Source organism: Culex quinquefasciatus, chromosome 2, assembly GCF_015732765.1.
Source record: "Culex quinquefasciatus strain JHB chromosome 2, VPISU_Cqui_1.0_pri_paternal, whole genome shotgun sequence".
Lineage (NCBI taxonomy): Eukaryota > Metazoa > Arthropoda > Insecta > Diptera > Culicidae > Culex > Culex quinquefasciatus.
In genome coordinates, this window is record NC_051862.1 from 86,561,300 (window position 1) to 86,584,374 (window position 23,075).

Sequence of the window (23,075 nt, forward strand, 5' to 3'; positions counted from 1 at the left end):
ACACCCAAAAAGCAAAAACTGAAAATTTGGTTTATTGGACCTTTCAAAAAAACTCCAGATTTGTTAATGGTAAGTCAAAAAACCAAAGCTTCAAAAATGTCATAAATTAAAAACATTTTCAAAATTAAAAAAAAAAATAAAAAATTTTGAAATTCAAAAATCAAAATTAAAGAGAAAAGAAATTTTAAATTTAAAAAAAATCAAATATTATGAATTTTGTTTTTAGTTTTTTGAAAATTTGAAATTATGGAAATTTTGATTTTTTTGGATTTTTTGGAAATTTCGGAAATCTTAACAATTTTCGAAATTTTTAAAATTTTGAAAATTTTGAAAATTTTCAAAATTTTCAAAATTTTCAAAATTTTGTAAATTTTCAAAATTTTCAAAATTTTCAAAATTTTCAAAATTTTCAAAATTTTCAAAATTTTGTAAATTTTGTAAATTTTGTAAATTTTGTAAATTTTGTAAATTTTGTAAATTTTGTAAATTTTGTAAATTTTGTAAATTTTGTAAATTTTGTAAATTTTGTAAATTTTGTAAATTTTGTAAATTTTGTAAATTTTGTAAATTTTGTAAATTTTGTAAATTTTGTAAATTTTGTAAATTTTGTAATTTTTGTAAATTTTGTAAATTTTGTAGATTTTGTAAATTTTGTAAATTTTGTAAATTTTGTAAAATTTTGTAAAATTTTGAAAATTTTAAAAATTTTGAAAATTTGGAAAATTTTGGAAAATTTTGGAAATTTTGGAAATTTTGGAAATTTTGGAAATTTTGAAAATTTTGGAAATTTTGAAAATTTTGGAAATTTTGGAAATTTTAGAAATTTTGGAAATTTTGGAAATTTTGGATTTTTTGAAATTTTGGAAATAATTATAATTACCACAATAAATATTTCTGGGGAATTGATTTCTGGGGAATGGTATTCGGGGGAATGGTTTTCTGGGGAACGTGACACAATCCACAGTGGTCCAGATCGCAAAATTAAGTGGAAAATGGATTTTCCGAAAAATGGTGACGTTTTGGAGCTTTGGTGTCTTCAGAAGATATGTTGCAAATGGAAAGGGGCAACTTTTGGTTTGGTTTAAAATTAGGGTGGTTCACGATTAGGGTGATTTTGAAAATCTAACTTTTCAGGAATATTTTGGGAATTTTTATGTCTTCTAAAAGTTGTTGGGCTGGCCAATTCAAGCAACTTTGTCGAAGACACCAAAATTTTATCTCGTAATCTACGCCTTCTATGACCTAATTTATAGAAAGCATCTGAGCAAACCTTCAAAAATCAGTTTTTGAACGTGGCAATTCAGGGTTAATTTTTAGAGAAAGTGATATTCGGAGCACTTTTAGAGCTCTACAAAACGAACATTTTCATTTTTGACATGTCAATTTGGACTTAAGGGTCAAAGTTACAGCCATTTTGAGGTAAAGATGCAAATTTAAAACTTAAATATCTCAAAATGGCGCAAGCCAAATTTTAAGCACTAGGTTGCATTTGAAAGAGGAGATCCAGCACTACAAACGCTGAAAAATCTCAGGGTGTTTTCTTTAAACTTGAGATATCTTCATTTGAAAAAGTCTAATTTTCAAGGAAAACCATATGGGACCACCTAACGAAATTCGAAAATTGTCCAAATATATGTTTTTCCATGTAATTTTGCGCTGAATCTGAATCTGCCCTCAGAATTGAGCTAAAATGTCAACAAATCGATTTTTGGTCATATTTTGGGTTTCCATGTAAAATTATCATTTAAACCCAAAATATGACCAAAAATCGATTTGTTGACATTTTGGCTCAATTCTGAGGGCAGATTCAGATTCAGCGGGCAAAATTACATGGAAAACATATATTTGGACAATTTTAGAATTTCGTTAGGTGGTCCCATATGGTTTTCCTTGATAATTAGACTTTTAAATGAAGATATCTCAAGTTTAAAGAAAACATCCTGAGATTTTTCAGCGTTTGTAGTGCTAGATCTCCTCTTTCAAATGCAACCTAGTGCTTAAAATTTGGCTTGCGCCATTTTGAGATATTTAAGTTTTAAATTTGCATCTTTTTTACCTTAAAATGGCTGTAACTTTTGACCCTTAAGTCCAAATTGACATGTCAAAAAATGAAAATGTTCGTTTTGTAGAGCTCTAAAAGTGCTCCGAATATCTCTTTCTCTAAAAGTTAACCCTGAATTGCCACGTTCAAAAACTGATTTTGAAGGTTTGCTCAGATGCTTTCTATAAATTTGGTCATAGAAGGCGTAGATTACGAGATAAATTTTGGTGTCTTCGACAAAGTTGCTTGAATTGGCCAGCCCAACAACTTTTTAGAAGACATAAAAATTCCCAAAAATATTCCTGAAAAGTTAGATTTTCAAAATCACCCTAATCGTGAACCACCCTAATTTTCAACCAAACCAAAAGTTGCCTCTTTCCATTTGCAACATATCTTCTGAAGACACCAAAGCTCCAAAACGTCACCATTTTTCGGAAAATCCATTTTCCACTTAATTTTGCGATCTGGACCACTGTGCAATCTTCTCTGTCTAACAGGTTATTATTCTAGACCCTAAATCAGCTAAGCTTCTTCATAGTGCATAGTGTTCGAAGACCTCTTTTGGTGTGATGGCTAAGAGGGTGATTCTCGACCAAATGTTCTGAACCCAACACGCCTTCAAACTACGCTCTGTCTAACAGGTTATAACCCCAGACCTTAAATCAACTTCTTCACAGTGGATAGTGTTGGAAGACCTCTTCTAGTTTGATGGCAAAGAAGAGGGTTATTCTCGACCAGCTGCTCTAAGCTCTCAAGTTTTCACACTTCACTTTGTCTAACAGGTTATGGTCCTAGACCCTAAATCAGATATTACATAAGCTTGACAAGAACTGTTCAAGTATGATGGGAAAGCTTATTATTTGAACTGTCTAGGACGTCGGACGTGGTTCAGGGTGTTTTTTTAACGAACCCCAACTCGTTGCTTAACTCAATCACTCAACTACCCGCCCCATTTTAGAGCACATAGCGATACCCCCCCTAGACTTTAAGCACCTTCCCCCAAGAAACCTTAGCAAGTGGCACGTTAAAATCAGCGAACAAGTTACCCTCTGGTCCACAGAACAAGGTGAGCTTAGCATTACCAAACCAAGGGGTTTGGGACATGCGAGGCAAACAATTTTTCACTGGCGTCGAGATCCGCGTGTGGGCCATCGCCTGCTTCGCGCCCCAGCGAACCGTCCGGGAGGATGCGCTGCGCAACTTTACCCAGCAGCTGCAGAAGATTTCCAACGACGCCGGGATGCCGATCATCGGACAGCCCTGCTTCTGCAAGTACGCCACCGGGCCGGACCAGGTCGAGCCGATGTTCAGATATCTGAAGAACACGTTCAACCAGCTGCAGCTGGTGGTGGTCGTGCTGCCCGGCAAGACCCCGGTTTATGGTGAGTTGTGGTTGATGATCTTGACGGTTTGACTGTTCTTGTAACGATCATTTCGCTTTCAGCTGAGGTCAAGCGCGTCGGAGACACCGTCCTGGGAATGGCAACCCAGTGCGTGCAGGCCAAGAACGTCAACAAGACGTCCCCGCAGACGCTGTCGAATCTGTGCTTGAAGATTAACGTCAAGCTGGGCGGCATCAACTCGATCCTCGTGCCATCGATCAGACCAAAGGTAAGATCTCCAAACATCTTGAATTTCAATGTCACTAACATCAACCATTCTTCCTCAGGTCTTCGACGAACCGGTCATCTTCCTGGGCGCGGACGTGACCCACCCACCGGCCGGCGACAACAAGAAGCCCTCGATCGCGGCCGTCGTCGGCTCGATGGACGCCCATCCGTCGCGGTACGCCGCCACGGTTCGCGTCCAGCAGCACCGCCAGGAGATCATCCAGGAGCTGAGCAGCATGGTGCGCGAGCTGTTGATCATGTTCTACAAGTCGACCGGGGGCTTCAAGCCGCACCGGATCATCCTGTACCGGGATGGGGTGTCCGAGGGACAGTTCCCGCACGTGCTGCAGCACGAGCTGACGGCGATCCGCGAGGCGTGCATCAAGCTGGAGGCGGACTACAAGCCGGGCATTACGTTCATCGTGGTGCAGAAGCGCCACCACACGAGGCTGTTCTGCGCGGACAAGAAGGAGCAGAGCGGCAAGTCCGGCAACATTCCGGCCGGAACGACGGTGGACGTGGGAATCACGCACCCGACCGAGTTTGACTTTTACCTGTGCAGTCACCAGGGTATTCAGGTGGGTTTTTGGAATGGTTGAGTTTGGTTTTTTTTCAGGATTCGTGAAGGTCCAAGAATTATAACCTCTTCTGCTGAACAAGCTTTCAGTAAGTCACCGGCATTTATAAGGTGAAGTCGTATCATTTCGCAACGAAGTTTGATGACATTTCTTTCCCGAATATAATTTGTTTTGTCATCATTAATTTCCAAAATATCCAAGTATTGACGAAAATTTTATTTTTTTGCGAAAAATATTTATTTTGCCGTGCTGTACATTGGGATTTCATATAAATTCATTTTTTTAAACAAGCCCAAACATGCTAAATATGATTATCAATGCAGCAAAATGCATTTTAGATTGTTTTCAGTTGACTAAACTTCTATTTTAATGGAAATTTTGAAGTTTTTAGGAATTTGTTTGTACCCTAATTTTCAAACCAATTTTGAAGGAAGCGACATAAACTTTGAACATATTCACAACGGCCTTAAAAGAACAAAATTAAAAAAAGAACAGGAATACAAAAATGCCAAAATAAAATAAGTACTAAATATAAATAAACAAAAATTTAAAAAAAAAACAACTCAACAGAAACAGAAGTAAACGAAAAAAAAAAACAAACCAATAACTATAAAACTAATATAATTTAAAAAACAAAATAACATAAAAACATAAAAACATAAAAATATAAAAACATAAAAACATAAAAACATAAAAATATAAAAACATAAAAACATAAAAACATAAAAACATAAAAACATAAAAACATAAAAACATAAAAACATAAAAACATAAAAACATAAAAACATAAAAACATAAAAACATAAAAACATAAAAACATAAAAACATAAAAACATAAAAACATAAAAACATAAAAACATAAAAACATAAAAACATAAAAACATAAAAACATAAAAACATAAAAACATAAAAACATAAAAACATAAAAACATAAAAACATAAAAACATAAAAACATAAAAACATAAAAACATAAAAACATTAAAACATTAAAACATTAAAACATTAAAACATTAAAACATTAAAACATTAAAACATTAAAACATTAAAACATTAAAACATTAAAACATTAAAACATTAAAACATTAAAACATTAAAACATTAAAACATTAAAACATTAAAACATTAAAACATTAAAACATTAAAACATTAAAACATTAAAACATTAAAACATTAAAACATTAAAACATTAAAACATTAAAACATTAAAACATTAAAACATTAAAACATTAAAACATTAAAACATTAAAACATTAAAACATTAAAACATTAAAACATTAAAACATTAAAACATTAAAACATTAAAACATTAAAACATTAAAACATTAAAACATTAAAACATTAAAACATTAAAACATTAAAACATTAAAACATTAAAACAATAAAACATTAAAACATTAAAACATTAAAACATTAAAACATTAAAACATTAAAACATTAAAACATTAAAACATTAAAACATTAAAACATTAAAACATTAAAACATTAAAACATTAAAACATTAAAACATTAAAACATGAAAGCATGAACACATGAAAACTTGAAAACTTGAAAACTTCAAAAATTGAAAACTTGAAAACTTAACTTAATAACTCAAAAACTTAAAAATTCAAAAACCTTACAACTGAATAACTTAATAACTTAATGACTTAATAACTTAATAACTTAATAACTTAATAACTTAATAACTTAATAACTTAATAACTTAATAACTTAATAACTTAATAACTTAATAACTTAATAACTTAATAACTTAATAACTTAATAACTTAATAACTTAATAACTTAATAACTTAATAACTTAATAACTTAATAACTTAATAACTTAATAACTTAATAACTTAATAACTTAATAACTTAATAACTTAATAACTTAATAACTTTATAACTTTATAACTTTATAACTTTATAACTTTATAACTTAATAACTTAATAACTTAATAACTTAATAACTTAATAACTTAATAACTTAATAACTTAATAACTTAATAACTTAATAACTTAATAACTTAATAATTTAATAACTTAAAAACTTAAAAACTTAATAACTTTATAGCTTTTTAACTTTATAACTTTATAACTATATAACTTTATAACTTTATAACTTTATAACTTTATCACTTTATAACATTATGTCTTTAAAACTGTGATAATTTGTCAATAGCAGTGATAATTTGTCAATAGCATGTCAAATAAAGCTGCATCTCTCTCGACCCTACTGTTTTTAGAACCTTCATTTGGACATTATCTTGCTATTTCATAATTAAAAGTAGTATTTTTTGAACAAAAAACTTCACTTCAAGACTATTTTATCCAGAGCAGCAAAACACTGACTCCAAATTGCCTGTTCCATGATTGTGGGATGTTATTGTGCCTCCTGAAACACCTGAATTTAACTGTTATTTTCACAAAAAAGTTATCAGACCATGGATAAAACATCACTAAGCTAGAGTGAAACTGGTTGCAGTGTGTGAAGTCATTATTTTGTTACAAATATGTACTCCTGGAGAGATCCAAAATTTGTTTACATCCGTAAGAAAAAAGTGTTCCGAATTCGTGGATTTCAAGGGTCAAAGTTTTTCTTCAAAAACTTGATATAAAAATTAAAATTTGCAGTTGTTCGATACAGCATTCGGAAGATGGCATGAAAAGATTTCAAATGAAGGTAAAAGCGAATCATTAAGTTCAATGATCGATTTGCTATGATTTTTGAACATTGGCCGATCTGGAAACCGTTCCGAATATGTGGGATGACTGAGGGGTCCTTACCAGGTCCCAGTACCGAAAAGGACCTAATAAAAATAATTTTATGAAAAAAAAACTTTATAACTTTATAACTTAAAAACTGAATACTTCATTTAAAAATTTTGTGGACTTCACATCTGATCGAGTGTTGTGAAAGGGAAACCTTAAAATTTGCAGCATTGATCATCTAGGATCCGCCCTTAGCAAGTGTTACGACCGCTTTGGTCCAATAAACATGTCTGGTCTATTGAAAGTAAATCGTTCAAGTTATTCCAACAAACTGAAAACATCGGTTCTTCCGTTCAATCCCTCGCAGGGTACCAGTCGCCCGTCGCACTACCACGTCCTCTGGGACGACAACCACTTCGAGTCGGACGAGCTGCAGTGCCTGACGTACCAGCTGTGCCACACGTACGTCCGGTGTACGCGGTCGGTGTCGATCCCCGCACCAGCCTACTACGCCCATCTGGTGGCGTTCCGGGCCAGGTATGTAACGTTTAAAGTCTCTTAGTTTATTTGAACTTTTTGCTGATTTGAATCGAATTTTTTGCGCCAAAGATACCACCTGGTCGAGAAGGAGCACGACTCGGGCGAAGGATCTCACCAGAGCGGTTGCTCCGAGGACCGGACGCCGGGCGCGATGGCCCGTGCAATCACCGTACACGCAGATACCAAAAAAGTTATGTACTTTGCTTAAAGTATTTCACGTCGCTTTTTTTTAAATTACCTTGTATCGATTCGGTTCAAAGTTGTGTTACATGTACCAATTGTACTATTTATTTACCCCTCAAAAAAACCCGGGACGGCGAAACGCACGATTTTCTCGCAAGATTTTCAAACACAAAATTGTACATTTCAGTAGTAGCGATACACAAAAAAAAAAAATACGTTGGAACCGTAAAAGCAAATTAAGAAACAAACACCAACAGAGAAAGTTGTTTAGTCAGGATTTAACACAAAAAGTAACGAAAACCTATGGAATTATTTAAAATAGAATATTTGTATTTTTCAAACCTTCCTTTTTATTTGATCTTATATTTAGCTACGACTTAAAGCGCATACGTTATATAGGTTAGGTTTAGTTCTTGTACGCAATTCAAGGTAGAGGTAGTAGAACAGCCGATCGTTGGCGAAAAGAGGCTCCGCCCACCCCTCAAAAAAACTCGAGCAATAGCAATGCAAACAGGGCGGAGTCGAGATTCGTCACGTCACTATCACACCAACACAAGGGAAAACAACAAAATCAAACAAAAAAACGCAGAGGTTTCTTTAGTCAGTCTTTACTTTTGCTCAAAGTATACAAAACAAAAACAAAAAAGAACATGCTGAAAACATCCTGAATAGGTTTCGATATGGCTTTAATCCAAAACTGAGAGTAGAAAAAAAAAGAAACACAAAGGTTAGACATTTTTCCAAGCTTCCAATTTAGTTTTAACACACAAACACACACTATTTCTAGAGCGTGCGCGCGTTTAGATTTTAAGTAAAGAGGCTTTTAACAAACACACTTTTCGCAAAAGTTCGCAAACTTACTACCCCTTTTCTGCTTTACTTAGTGCTTTATTTACAATCTTTTTTTCTGCGTTCGTGTTAGGTAATTTAACAAATTTTGTTCTCAAACTCTGAATTGTGCGCGAAATAAACGGATAAACGAACATGATAAAAAAAAACTAATACACACACAAAACTCAGCTTTAACACAAATCTCTAGAAAACTAAAAAACAAACAAACAAATCAAATCACTATTTAGGGAACAATCTCAACCCGCACACAGACGCAATTTTAGACATTCCTCAAACAAGAAAAAAAGTAAATAAAAAGATGGTCGGACCGCTTTTATATCTCTGTGCAACGCAACGCAAGTGTGTCGAACAAGGTAAACAAACTCGATCCCGGTTAAGTGGTTGTTTTTATTTGTGTTTTCTTCGTGTTTAGAAACAAAACTCTCGTACTCAAATAAGCAGATTTAACTTATTCGCATGCGTGCGTCACGAAACAAGGGAATAATTTTGTAAGTAGTTGAAATCTGTTTGCCTTATTTTGTTTGCGTCACTTTAACAAATTATGTGACAAATAAAAAAAAATTCTCTCAGTGTATTGTCTATGGCATAGTTGGTCGATGAGGCAATTGTTTTGGTTATTTTCACTCAAATTTTGTCAGAATTCATCCTTACTTACTAAAAAAAATTTTTACATTGCAAAATATAAAATTTTGTTTGGTCGATAAGGATTCCTAACATTTCAAAACCAAAAATTTCTCAGTTTCTGCGTTTGGTCGATGAATGAATGTGTTTAACCTCCAAAAATGTAGATTTTTTTTTTGTAATTTGAGAAATTAAGACATTAAGGACTTACAGAATTAAAGAACTTGAGAATTTAGGAACTCAAGAACCTACAAATTTATAATTTTAGAGTTTTTGAATTTTTAAATTTCAGAGTTATTTTTTTTTGTATTTTTTTCAATTCCTATTTTTTGGACTCTCAAATCTTGCAAGCGCTCAAAACGAACTGTCAATTTTTTTGGGGGTCCGGTTACGAAATTGGGTCCTAAAGCCCTGTGTCATTATTTTTGTACAACGGTAAAAAATACGATTGAAAACCATTTCTGTTCATTTTTTTTTCATTTTAATTCAAAAAAAAAAGACAAGACAACATTTTTTCGATAGATCAACTATGGACCCCTTGGAACGAGCTGTCAAGTAGGACCTTTTCTGTCAAAAAGGGTCGCGAAGTTATTTTTTCAAAATTGATTTAAAAATCCATTTTAAATACTTTGCGGTCGTACAAAGGGTCGTTTTACTCAGAAAAATCAGCTTTATCGTTGTGACCAATAATATCACAAATTTAAGCTTCAGTTAGGACCCAATTATGGGAAAGTAAAATCTGTAAATTATTCGGTTTATACTGATACAACTTATCGTGTGTTAGCCCTCGCGCTGCTTCATTTCAGAATGACAAAGGTCCCTGCGGTTCAATTCCGAGGTCATTGGACAATGTCTGGCCCTGTATTTGGTCGATGATGTCAATTATAGTTGTGCACTCAAATGTTGTCAAAAGTAGGCCAACTCCAAGGCATATTTTATAAGGAGATTTTCAGAAGAGTGAAAATTTGACCATTTTCTAGGCAAATTTCATCGGATTTTTTCCTGTGGGGTTTCACTTTTCTGAAAATCGCCATATAAAATCCGGTTTTCGTGCCAATATTTTTTTTGACAGCTGGAAAACCCGCCTTACCTTATCTAATCTACTCACCTTGGTCAACCTGGTCAACCAAAGATTTTTGTTTATCAATTGGTCGATAAGGCGACTGTTTCATTTTGAGTGTTTAACAAATCGACCAAACGCCTAAAAAAATCTATTGACAATTATTTCGAAAAAATAGAAGATTTTATTCCTCAATTTGTCTATGGCCGTTGAGGCATTTGAAAATTATGTCATGCTCTCGAAAAACTAGCAATATTAGAATATTTGTCAAATCTAATCAATTTTAACAGAAACGCAGCCAGTCTGATGAAAGCATGCTGGAAAGTCTTGTTAAAAGATTACACCTCAAGCACTTTTCTTGTCATTATCAATATTTGCAGTACATCCGAGAACACAAAAAATAAAATAAAATGGCCAGCCCTACTGTGTTGTGTTTACCGCAGAGATGATTCTGTGAATCGATCACATTGCACAGAATCTACCGGGGAGGAGGGATGTGTGGACATACCGTGCCAAACGCTCTCCGGTTTATTTTTCATCATTTTCTGAGATATTTGTGTGAATTTAATCAACTGTGACCAAATGTCAAACCACAAAACCATAGACCATGTTTCACAGACCAATCACTGAGAGAAGTACAAACTTTTCATCAAATTTTCGTACCGACGAAGCCAACTAGAGGAGCCAACAACCCAAGTGAGAGCCATTTCAAGTTAAAAAAAAATATGAAAAGAAATTGTGGACGATTACGACATTTACGGAAGCCACTAAACTTCAAATATGGGAATAAAACAAAACTAATGTTAGCAAGTGACTTGTAGCTGTACTATAAATATTTTAGCTAGTAAGTGTAAGCAGCGGATCAACCGAAACTTTCAAAACCCCCTTCTCTTAAAACAAAACACGCAGTATATTAAACGTGAATCACTCGTAAAAGAAATATAGAATGGAACTCAGTGTAAGAATGGAAACAAGAACTCATCTTAAAAACAAACCTATCAAGAAACACATCCAGCAACTTATTAAATAATTATAAATATTGCACAATAGATGTGAAGAACGTAATTTATTAGAAAAGAACCCCCCAAAGTAGACACAAAACCGCGAACTGGGTGAAATATTAGCGAATAAGAAAGTTTTAAACAAACAATCTACAGATGTGAAGCAGAACACGCATTGAATTTTAATTGTTGTGAAATAACAGTGGATGTGAACAAATAATAATGCAGCAGCTAGAACAATCGTCGAATGAAAGAAATAGAAAAAAAAAATGGAACAAACGTAACCTTAAAAAAATCATCCCCTCTGAACGAATGCCAAAATTGTTAATTTTTTTCGCCACCTTCGGATAGCAGAAAAACCAAAAAAGTTTTACACTATTTTGTTGAGTGTTTTTGATTTCTTTTTTAATTTAGGAAAATGTGTCAAATCTCACCAATTTGCGAGCGTGTACTTCATTTGTCAGCTTGACTTCGTTTGGTCAAGGAGGTGTTAGATTGTGGCAAACAACCAAACTCACTTTTTCGCGTTCGACAGTTTGCCAAACTCGCAATTTTGTTGGCGGCAAACTCGCCAACAGGACAAAATGTATGCAGGATGACGTTTCTGCAAATAAACGTTGGCGAACAAACTGTCAAAATGTGCGAGTTTGTTTGTCTGTTTGCTGTAGTCTAATACCTCCTGCAGTTGAATTCAAAATGGCCTCCATTTTGCTTGATAGTTTGGAAACAAATGTGTCAGAAATGACATCTGGTCGAGCAAATTCAAAATGGCCGCCGTGGCTTCGCTGCATGGTCGATGAGGCATTTAATCAAATAACATTGAATTATTGTAGTATCTGTCAAATGAAGTACACCTCTCAAATTAAATTTGCTTTTGGTCAAGAAATTACCAACTTGACTTCAGTAGCATCCATTTTGTCTTCTTTTCATGGTAGAGCCTTTCGTTGTCTTCCTAGAAGAAACGTTCTGAGTTTTTCATCTTCCGATCTGGCAATTATTGCACCTTATATCAATAGTACCATATAAACAATGAATCAACACAGCAACTAACGGATAAGCAGCAGCAGCAGCACCACAATTGAATGAGGTTTCAGCCCAGCAAGTCTCATCTAATTTTTCCTCGATGTAACTTTCGTTTCGCCACTCAAAACCTTTTAAACTCCCCCAGAAAGCGATCATCATAAATTAAAGAAAAAGAAGTAATAAAAACTAGTTTGTAAGGCGCGAGATATCGTGAGCAACCATGCAAACGTGACATCAAGAACCGGGAACTTTCTATTATTAATGTTAGGCTGTATTTTTGTAAGTAGAGGAGGAGAAGGCGATGATGAACTATCTTAAAAATAAAACAAGTGAACCAGCAACATATAACAGAATAAACGTAGAAATAAGTGAAATGAAACAAATGAATATGAAAAAAATGAGGACAAAGAATCAAAGATATCAAACAAACTTAAAAAAAAAAAAACAAGCAGAGAAAGTGAACAATAAAGTAACGTGAAAGCGGATAGAAAAACAGTAGAATTCTGCGAAAAACAAAAGAACACAAGCTACTAAAGAAAGAATAACAAACAAGGGATTTTCATTGCTAAGTAGATAATAAGTGTTGAATAAAGAAACAAAAAAAGAATTAATTAACAGAAGCCAAGTTTTGCATGTAAGTAAGCGTGAAGAAGCCAGGACACAGTGATTGTAACAAGGGCGTCTATGCAACAGGATACACAAACATACAAAAAAAAGAACACACATTTATAACAAAACTTATAACTTATGATTGAAACTATATGTTTTATTGGACCACGTTTAGTTAAACTAATTTGTAAGTGCTCTAGTGAAAGCAAGCAAGGAATCTTAGCATCAAACAAGTACTTTACTCTCTCTCTTCGAAGCTTCCTTTACCTTTGTCAAACAACTATTTTACGTACCTTTTCGTATCTTTCGTTCATTGCTTTATTAGTTTGGTTGTTTTGTCACTTCGAAATGCCACAATGAAAACGAGTTTTCACACATTATATACTTCAATTTTATGCCTACAGATTAGAATAAACTGTTTCAAGTTTAGAGTAATTGTAAACTGTGCGTTTCTTTTTGACGTCAAATTAAGCGTGCAATATCACATCCCAGTCGAAACGTTTTGCATCGTTTGCAGAATTTTGCTGTAAACTTTGAGGTAAACTTGCGCGTTGTAGATGAAATCCATGTGGTTCCAGTTGGGAAGCTCGTAGCGGGTGCGGCACGACGGAAGTTCCTTGGTAAGTTTTTGGAAGTCCTACAAGACAAAAAGATAACAGTTAACGTGAAGAAGTTGATACTGGGTTAGTTTGTTACCATTGGTGACGTTAGAAAATCCTTGGTTCCGTAGAAAAGAGTGAAGGGTACGGAAATTTTGGAGAGGTTATACTCTGGTGGTTTTACCTGCCGGTACCGTTGCATGTTGGTTAGGTAGTTTTTGTAGTCGAATTGTTGGAATTTTTCTGAAATTTAGTAATGGTTTCAGTGAATTCACAAAATTAGGTGTTACAAGCAGTGGTTGACTGAAATCACGATAAATTGTCTGTTCATAATACAATAAGGATGAAACAAGGTCAAACAGAAAACTGGATTGACAGAAGGAATGGATCCTTCGATTTTTCACAAGTGCCTTTTAGAGGTAGGATGATCAGGTTGTCACCAGTACAAACTAGTAAGAAATGGCGAGCATAATCGCCTGGAATAGGGTTCTAAAGCCCTATATAAATTTTAAAGTACAACGGTGAAAACACTATTAAAAACCATTTATTATCACTTTTATTATAAACAAAAAATAAATTGACAACATTTTTTATGGATCAATTATGTGATACAAGCAGTATACAACTAAGATCATGAGTTTATATTGTAGGCGATGAATTGTCTGTTCGTTATTGAAAAAATATTGAATACAAAAATTATGTTGCCGTAATGAATTGGATGGATGGAATACCATCAACAAGATAAATGAAAAAAAAAAATGTTTAAAAAAATAAAACAAGACAAGGTCAATATGAACCTAGAAGGATAGAAGTTTAGAGCTGGTCCGGGTAGGTCGATCTGTACAAAGTAGTAAACAAAAACGAGCTTCTTCGCCGGGAATTGCAGGATATGCAACTTGGCGTCCTATACGAACCTTGTATTGCGTTTCTAGAGAATCGTGTCATCTGGATTCGTCGAACGGTTAAGAGTGCTACATTTTAAAGGCAGCTTGAATATTTGATGTCCGTAATTGAGGAGTACAACGACCAATGATAGAATGGTTCATAATAGTGTAAGAAGTTACTCGAATAGAATATTGTTCACAAGAAATCCGGAAAAGTTGCCCCAACTTCTCTTAGATTAGCGTCAAACTTTGTCCTAAGGGGTAATTTTAGTTCCCGATTACGAATCCGAGGCCCATTTGTCGATATCTCGTGACGGCTGGGTGGTAATACTCCTTTCATTTTCGAACATGCAAAAAATACGTGTTTTTCAATCATTTGCAGCTTGAAATGGTGATGGTGATGGTCGCGAGATATCGAAAAACACTCCAAAACAAAGTTACACGCATATCAAAGGGCCATTTTTGTATATATGGAGCCAATTGTACTTGAAAATAACATTTGAGAAGGGCGTAAGGCTGGTACAAATTGTATTTGAACGTTTTGTCTCCCCCCTTCAAAGTTGGCCCGAGAAATCAGGGGGTAAAATTTTTTTTCTAAAGACTTCAAAATTTCCATGGAAATTTAAATGGAATAAGCTGAAAACAATTTCAAATGCATTCCACTGCGTTGAGAATCATTTTTAGCATTTTTGAATTAATCTAAAAATCTTAAAAAAATTCAAAATTTTCGAAGTTTAGGCCGTTGCAAATATTTTTCAAAGATTATGTTTATGTAAAGTAATTATTTTGAGTATCGCTTCAGATAGTTGAAGGCTACTTTCAGAGCAAAACATTAAATTTATTTAAAAAAATAGCACCATCAAAATCAAGTTGGTGAGAATCAGAATGTGGCTCCTGCAAAAGCTGTGATGCACTGCAGTCTACATTCAGGTTTATTCTTGCAAGTGGCAATAGACTACGAGATGGCGTTAGTGTATCAACCACCACGTTTTTACACACGATTTTCAAAATATTTTGTTCTAGTTGCTACATCATTACTTTGTCGATATAATTTTCCATACAAATCTGGTGGCTTTATCTTTTGAAGGAATTTTTCGATCGATTTGGTGTCTTCGGCAAAGTTGTAGGTATGGATAAGGACTACTCTGAAAAAAATGATACACGGTCAGCGATGGAAGAATCATCATCACAAGAAAATCTGTTGACGTTCATCAACATTCGTAAAAAATTTCGATCTTTTAAAAAAAAATTGAAAACTTTGAAATCAAGACTAGCATTTTAAATGGGCGTAATATTCAATTTTTGGCCATTTTAAAATGTTAGTCTTGATTTAAAAAAATTCAACGTATTTTTTTCAAAAAAATTGGAAAATTTTACTTGCTGAGATATCGTCATTAGAAAATGGTGGGTTGTTTTGGTGAGACTTAGAAAACTTCAATTTTCGTGATTCTTTTTCTTAAAGCGGCTCTATCTCAGTAACCCGAGGTTTTTTTTTTAAATCGAAAAACTGCAAAAAAAATTGGTAAAATAAAAATTTCGGTGTCTATATCTTGAAAACGGAGCCCTTTATCAAAAAATCTGTAAAGTACTTTTCGATTGCAAATTCAATTTTGCATTAAAAATAATGTCAAATTTGTTTTTGCATGAAACTTCGATTTTTTCCAATAATCACTATTTTTCGAAAATTCATAACTCGGCGGCAGATTTTTTGACCATGTTTCTCTATGGCTCAAAAGTTGCGGATTTTTGTCCTCTAAAACATATTAAAAAATGTCGAAAATCAAAAAATACGTATTTTGGGAAATTTAGTTTTTGTGAAAAAAAAGTTGATTAAAAAATGTGCAATTTTTTTCCGTGTACCTATTTTTTTCTCAAAAATCCTTAACAATACCTACAACTTTGCCGAAGATTGATCGGAAAATTCACTCAAAAGTTACAGCTGTTTGAATATTTACATACCATTTTTGTATGGACAGCAGCCAAAATTGTATGGAGACTTTTATGGGTGAACCAATGACACACAATAGCTTATTTGGTCACAGAGAAGGCCCGCACAAAGTTTGAGCCAAATAAAAAAATACAAAAAACAAAATTGGTCGAAATCGGCCGATTTTGCAGAGAGTTGCTCAACTACACTTGCAAGACCTATCAATATTTTTGACAGTGACAGTGTAACAGTGTGTAAACAAAGCGAAATAAACCATTTTAAGTGGTGCTGATAAGGAAGTTTTGCAACGAGTTCCATACAACATTTTTTACAATTCCAAAAAACACTGTTATTTTTGGTACAGAAAAGTAGGCTATTTCGTCGTACAAGAATGACAGGAAAAGTAGGTAGTTTCACGACGGAATTGCAAAAATGTTTTTTTTTTTGCGATTTTTCCATCCGTGTAACATGGTGAAAAAAAATTTGGTGATTTTTAATTTCACTTTTTGTCACTAAAACTTGATTTGCAAAAAACACTACTTTTATTTTTTTCATTTTCTTATATGTTATAGGAAACATCAAATACCAACTTTTCAGAAATTTCCCGAAAGGGCAAAACATTTTGGATCGAGTTATGAATTTTTGAATCAATACTGATTTTATCAAAAAACCGAAATATTGGTCGCAAAAATGTGTACTCTAGTTCAAGTTATAGCTATATTTTGGTAACTTTCTTGAAAATAGTCGCAATTATTATTTTGTTTAATTAGTGCCCAAGTTTGCACATTTTTGAAAAAATATATTTTTGAAATGCTGAGAAAATTCTCTATATTTTGCTTTTTTGAAGTTTGTTGATAAGACCTTTAGTTGCTGAGATATTGCAATGTAAAGATAAAAAAACAGGAAAATTGATGTTTTTAAGTCTCACCCAAACAACCCATTATTTTGTAATGTCGATATCTCAGCAACTAATGGTCTGATTTTCAATGAAACATTCGTGAAATTTTCCGATCTTTCCGAAAGCAATATTTTCAATTTTTTAATCAAGACCAACATTTCAAAAGGACGTAATATTGAATGATTGGCCCTTTTGACAAAATTTCGATTTGGCCAAAGCAGTGTTGAGATACCTATCGTGGCACACGGTTTTTGAACCTCCGTGAATCGAGCCCCCAGCCCCCTCCGATTTGACCAAAGCGCCCCTAGCGGAAAATTTTGGAACTACTGCTGTGTTAGGGTGGTTCATTGTGCTGAAACGAAAACGTCATTTGACGTTTGCTTACACGTTTGGTTTACGTTGTGTGCAAAAACAACACATACTAAAGTATTTCCGACAAGTTTCTCTTCTTTGGCGGTAAAAGTTAGGCTGAATTGCCACAAATTCCGGAAAAAAACGAAGTGGATGCCGTGGGACACTTTCGAGGAAAATCCTTCCGGTTGAAAAGCTTTGCTTGGAGCGGAACGATTTTTCTACTTCGTGTCCAACTTTTCATCGAACCTGGTCCAGCTGGAGTATGGTAACTATCATTCAAGGTGGATACGACAAGTCGAACGATTGCCGGAATTGTGCCGTAGGGGTAGGTTTGCCATGCTACAAAATTGATGCTGTTTATTGCTCACGATGCTCTGCTCTGCTTGGAGGAACAGCAACAGAAGCGATTTTCAGTGGATTCGATTCTGATGCCATGACCATACGGTTGCGGAACGAAGCCATTTAACCTTTAACATGTACGAGTTCATTTCAAAGAATTCGCTGCATCACAAAAAAATCTCTGTTTATGAATTTCTTCGATAACCCACGAAAATGGCGTAAAACTTATGCGCTACAGGTCCAGGGCTCTCTATAAAACACATTCACCAAAATTTGGCAGCTCGTTCAGGATGCTTTGAACTACGTCTGGCCCAAAAAAGAGCATCCTGGATAGGGTTATGAGTTATGGGACTTAGAGTAAAAATCATGAGATTTTTGAAAATTCGACAAAGTCTCAGTTAGCTTTTAGAAAAAGTAGTTCGGGGACCTAAAAAACACATTCACCAAAATTTGACAGCTCATTTTACATGCTTTGAACAAGGTCTGGCCAGAATATGAGCATCCTGGATAGGGTCTGGCATGAGTTATGGGACTTTGAGTGGAAATGATGAGATTTTGAAAATTCGACAAAGTTCCAGATGGTTTTGGAAAAAGTTGTTCCGGGACCTAAAAACACATTCACCAAAATTTGACATGGCATGAGTTATGGGACCTTGAGTGAAAATCATGAGATTTTTGAAAATTCGGCAAAGTCCCAGATGGTTTTTGGAAAAAGTTGTTCGGGGACCTAAAAAACACATTCACCAAAATTTGACAGCTCATTCAGCATGCTTTGAACAAGGTCTGGCCAAATTATGAGCATCCTGGATAGGGTCTGGCATGAGTTATGGGACCTTGAGTGAAAATCATGAGATTTTTGAAAATTCGACAAAGTCCCAGATGGTTTTTGGAAAAAGTTGTTCGGGGACCTAAAAAACACATTCACCAAAATTTGACAGCTCATTCAGCATGCTTTGAACAAGGTCTGGCCAAATTATGAGCATCTTAGATAGGGTCTGGCATGAGTTATGGGACCTTGAGTGAAAATCATGAGATTTTTTGAAAATTCGGCAAAGTCCTAGATGGTTTTTGGAAAAAGTTGTTCGGGGACCTAAAAAACACATTCACCAAAATTTGACAGCTCATTCTGCATGCTTTGAACAAGGTCTGGCCAAATTATGAGCATCCTGGATAGGGTCTGGCATGAGTTATGGGACCTTGAGTGAAAATCATGAGATTTTTGAAAATTCGACAAAGTCCCAGATGGTTTTTGGAAAAAGTTGTTCGGGGACCTAAAAAACACATTCACCATAATTTGACAGCTCATTCAGCATGCTTTGAACAAGGTCTGGCCAAAATATGAGCATCCTGGATAGGGTCTGGCATGAGTTATGGAACCTTACGTGAAAATCGTGAGATTTTTGAAAATTCGACAAAGTCCCAGATGGTTTTTGGAAAAAGTTGTTCGGGGACCTAAAAAACACATTCACCATGATTTGACAGCTCATTCAGCATGCTTTGAACAAGGTCTGGCCAAAATATGAGCATCCTGGATAGGGTCTGGCATGAGTTATGGGACCTTGAGTGAAAATCATGAGATTTTTGAAAATTCGACAAAGTTCCAGATGGTTTTTGGAAAAAGTTGTTCGGGGACCTAAAAAACACATTCACCATAATTTGACAGCTCATTCAGCATGCTTTGAACAAGGTCTGGCCAAATTATGAGCATCCTGGATAGGGTCTGGCATGAGTTATGGGACCTTGAGTGAAAATCATGAGATTTTTGAAAATTCGACAAAGTTCCAGATGGTTTTTGGAAAAAGTTGTTCCGGGACCTAAAAAACACATTCACCAAAATTTGACATGGCATGAGTTATGGGACCTTGAGTGAAAATCATGAGATTTTTGAAAATTCGGCAAAGTCCCAGATGGTTTTTGGAAAAAGTTGTTCGGGGACCTAAAAAACACATTCACCAAAATTTGACAGCTCATTCAGCATGCTTTGAACAAGGTCTGGCCAAATTATGAGCATCCTGGATAGGGTCTGGCATGAGTTATGGGACCTTGAGTGAAAATCATGAGATTTTTGAAAATTCGACAAAGTCCCAGATGGTTTTTGGAAAAAGTTGTTCGGGGACCTAAAAAACACATTCACCAAAATTTGACAGCTCATTCAGCATGCTTTGAACAAGGTCTGGCCAAATTATGAGCATCCTGGATAGGGTCTGGCATGAGTTATGGGACCTTGAGTGAAAATCATGAGATTTTTGAAAATTCGGCAAAGTCCCAGATGGTTTTTGGAAAAAGTTGTTCGGGGACCTAAAAAACACATTCACCAAAATTTGACAGCTTATTCAGCATGCTTTGAACAAGGTCTGGCCAAATTATGAGCATCCTGGATAGGGTCTGGCATGAGTTATGGGACCTTGAGTGAAAATCATGAGATTTTTGAAAATTCGACAAAGTCCCAGATGGTTTTTGGAAAAAGTTGTTCGGGGACCTAAAAAACACATTCACCAAAATTTGACAGCTCATTCAGCATGCTTTGAACAAGGTCTGGCCAAAATATGAGCATCCTGGATAGGGTCTGGCATGAGTTATGGAACCTTGAGTGAAAATCATGAGATTTTTGAAAATTCGACAAAGTCCCAGATGGTTTTTGGAAAAAGTTGTTCGGGGACCTAAAAAACACATTCACCAAAATTTGACAGCTCATTCAGCATGCTTTGAACAAGGTCTGGCCAAATTATGAGCATCCTGGATAGGGTCTGGCATGAGTTATGGGACCTTGAGTGAAAATCATGAGATTTTTGAAAATTCGACAAAGTCCCAGATGGTTTTTGGAAAAAGTTGTTCGGGGACCTAAAAAACACATTCACCAAAATTTGACAGCTCATTCAGCATGCTTTGAACAAGGTCTGGCCAAATTATGAGCATCCTGGATAGGGTCTGGCATGAGTTATGGGACCTTGAGTGAAAATCATGAGATTTTTGAAAATTCGACAAAGTCCCAGATGGTTTTTGGAAAAAGTTGTTCGGGGACCTAAAAAACACATTCACCAAAATTTGACAGCTCATTCAGCATGCTTTGAACAAGGTCTGGCCAAATTATGAGCATCCTGGATAGGGTCTGGCATGAGTTATGGGACCTTGAGTGAAAATCATGAGATTTTGAAAATTCGACAAAGTCCCAGATGGTTTTGGAAAAAGTTGTTCGGGGACCTAAAAACACATTCACCAAAATTTGACAGCTCATTCAGCATGCTTTGAACAAGGTCTGGCCAAATTATGAGCATCCTGGATAGGGTCTGGCATGAGTTATGGGACCTTGAGTGAAAATCATGAGATTTTGAAAATTCGACAAAGTCCCAGATGGTTTTTGGAAAAAGTTGTTCGGGGACCTAAAAAACACATTCACCAAAATTTGACAGCTCATTCAGCATGCTTTGAACAAGGTCTGGCCAAAATATGAGCATCCTGGATAGGGTCTGGCATGAGTTATGGGACCTTGAGTGAAAATCATGAGATTTTTGAAAATTCGACAAAGTCCCAGATGGTTTTTGGAAAAAGTTGTTCGGGGACCTAAAAAACACATTCACCAAAATTTGACAGCTCATTCAGCATGCTTTGAACAAGGTCTGGCCAAATTATGAGCATCCTGGATAGGGTCTGGCATGAGTTATGGGACCTTGAGTGAAAATCATGAGATTTTTGAAAATTCGACAAAGTCCCAGATGGTTTTTGGAAAAAGTTGTTCGGGGACCTAAAAAACACATTCACCAAAATTTGACAGCTCATTCAGCATGCTTTGAACAAGGTCTGGCCAAATTATGAGCATCCTGGATAGGGTCTGGCATGAGTTATGGGACCTTGAGTGAAAATCATGAGATTTTTGAAAATTCGACAAAGTCCCAGATGGTTTTTGGAAAAAGTTGTTCGGGGACCTAAAAAACACATTCACCAAAATTTGACAGCTCATTCAGCATGCTTTGAACAAGGTCTGGCCAAATTATGAGCATCCTGGATAGGGTCTGGCATGAGTTATGGGACCTTGAGTGAAAATCATGAGATTTTTGAAAATTCGACAAAGTCCCAGATGGTTTTTGGAAAAAGTTGTTCGGGGACCTAAAAAACACATTCACCAAAATTTGACAGCTCATTCAGCATGCTTTGAACAAGGTCTGGCCAAATTATGAGCATCCTGGATAGGGTCTGGCATGAGTTATGGGACCTTGAGTGAAAATCATGAGATTTTTGAAAATTCGACAAAGTCCCAGATGGTTTTTGGAAAAAGTTGTTCGGGGACCTAAAAAACACATTCACCAAAATTTGACAGCTCATTCAGCATGCTTTGAACAAGGTCTGGCCAAATTATGAGCATCCTGGATAGGGTCTGGCATGAGTTATGGGACCTTGAGTGAAAATCATGAGATTTTTGAAAATTCGACAAAGTCCCAGATGGTTTTTGGAAAAAGTTGTTCGGGGACCTAAAAAACACATTCACCAAAATTTGACAGCTCATTCAGCATGCTTTGAACAAGGTCTGGCCAAAATATGAGCATCCTGGATAGGGTCTGGCATGAGTTATGGGACCTTGAGTGAAAATCATGAGATTTTGAAAATTCGACAAAGTCCCAGATGGTTTTTGGAAAAAGTTGTTCGGGGACCTAAAAAACACATTCACCAAAATTTGACAGCTCATTCAGCATGCTTTGAACAAGGTCTGGCCAAATTATGAGCATCCTGGATAGGGTCTGGCATGAGTTATGGGACCTTGAGTGAAAATCATGAGATTTTTGAAAATTCGACAAAGTCCCAGATGGTTTTTGGAAAAAGTTGTTCGGGGACCTAAAAAAAACAATCACCAAAATTTGACAGCTCATTCAGCATGCTTTGAACAAGGTCTGGCCAAATTATGAGCATCCTGGATAGGGTCTGGCATGAGTTATGGGACCTTGAGTGAAAATCATGAGATTTTTGAAAATTCGACAAAGTCCCAGATGGTTTTTGGAAAAAGTTGTTCGGGGACCTAAAAAACACATTCACCAAAATTTGACAGCTCATTCAGCATGCTTTGAACAAGGTCTGGCCAAATTATGAGCATCCTGGATAGGGTCTGGCATGAGTTATGGGACCTTGAGTGAAAATCATGAGATTTTTGAAAATTCGACAAAGTCCCAGATGGTTTTGGAAAAAGTTGTTCGGGGACCTAAAAACACATTCACCAAAATTTGACAGCTCATTCAGCATGCTTTGAACAAGGTCTGGCCAAAATATGAGCATCC

At 35.3% G+C, this 23,075-nt stretch overlaps 2 protein-coding genes across 8 annotated transcripts in view; one reads left to right on the forward strand and one right to left on the reverse strand.

The window, feature by feature from the left end:
• Window positions 1–8,634, forward strand: part of LOC6037695 (protein argonaute-2) — a 79,958-nt gene extending 71,324 nt beyond the window's left edge. For 6 of the 7 annotated variants that reach the window (XM_038258516.1, XM_038258515.1, XM_038258519.1 and 3 more), the window contains 5 exons: window positions 3,084–3,423; window positions 3,486–3,652; window positions 3,711–4,229; window positions 7,289–7,458; window positions 7,531–8,634. In XM_038258516.1, the coding sequence (XP_038114444.1) occupies window positions 3,084–3,423; window positions 3,486–3,652; window positions 3,711–4,229; window positions 7,289–7,458; window positions 7,531–7,669 (1,335 nt within the window). In that variant the 3' untranslated portion in view covers window positions 7,670–8,634. The remainder of the gene's footprint in view (window positions 1–3,083; window positions 3,424–3,485; window positions 3,653–3,710; window positions 4,230–7,288; window positions 7,459–7,530) is intronic. The other variant, XM_038258517.1, reaches the window with a different exon arrangement.
• A 4,475-nt stretch (window positions 8,635–13,109) lies between these two features.
• LOC6037698 (lipase 3) overlaps window positions 13,110–23,075 on the reverse strand; it is a 57,395-nt gene continuing 47,429 nt past the window's right edge. Inside the window, exons 5-6 of the mRNA XM_038252753.1 lie at window positions 13,507–13,652; window positions 13,110–13,447 (exon numbers count right to left, since the gene is read on the reverse strand). Of these exons, the coding sequence (XP_038108681.1) occupies window positions 13,292–13,447; window positions 13,507–13,652 (302 nt within the window). The 3' untranslated portion in view covers window positions 13,110–13,291. The remainder of the gene's footprint in view (window positions 13,448–13,506; window positions 13,653–23,075) is intronic.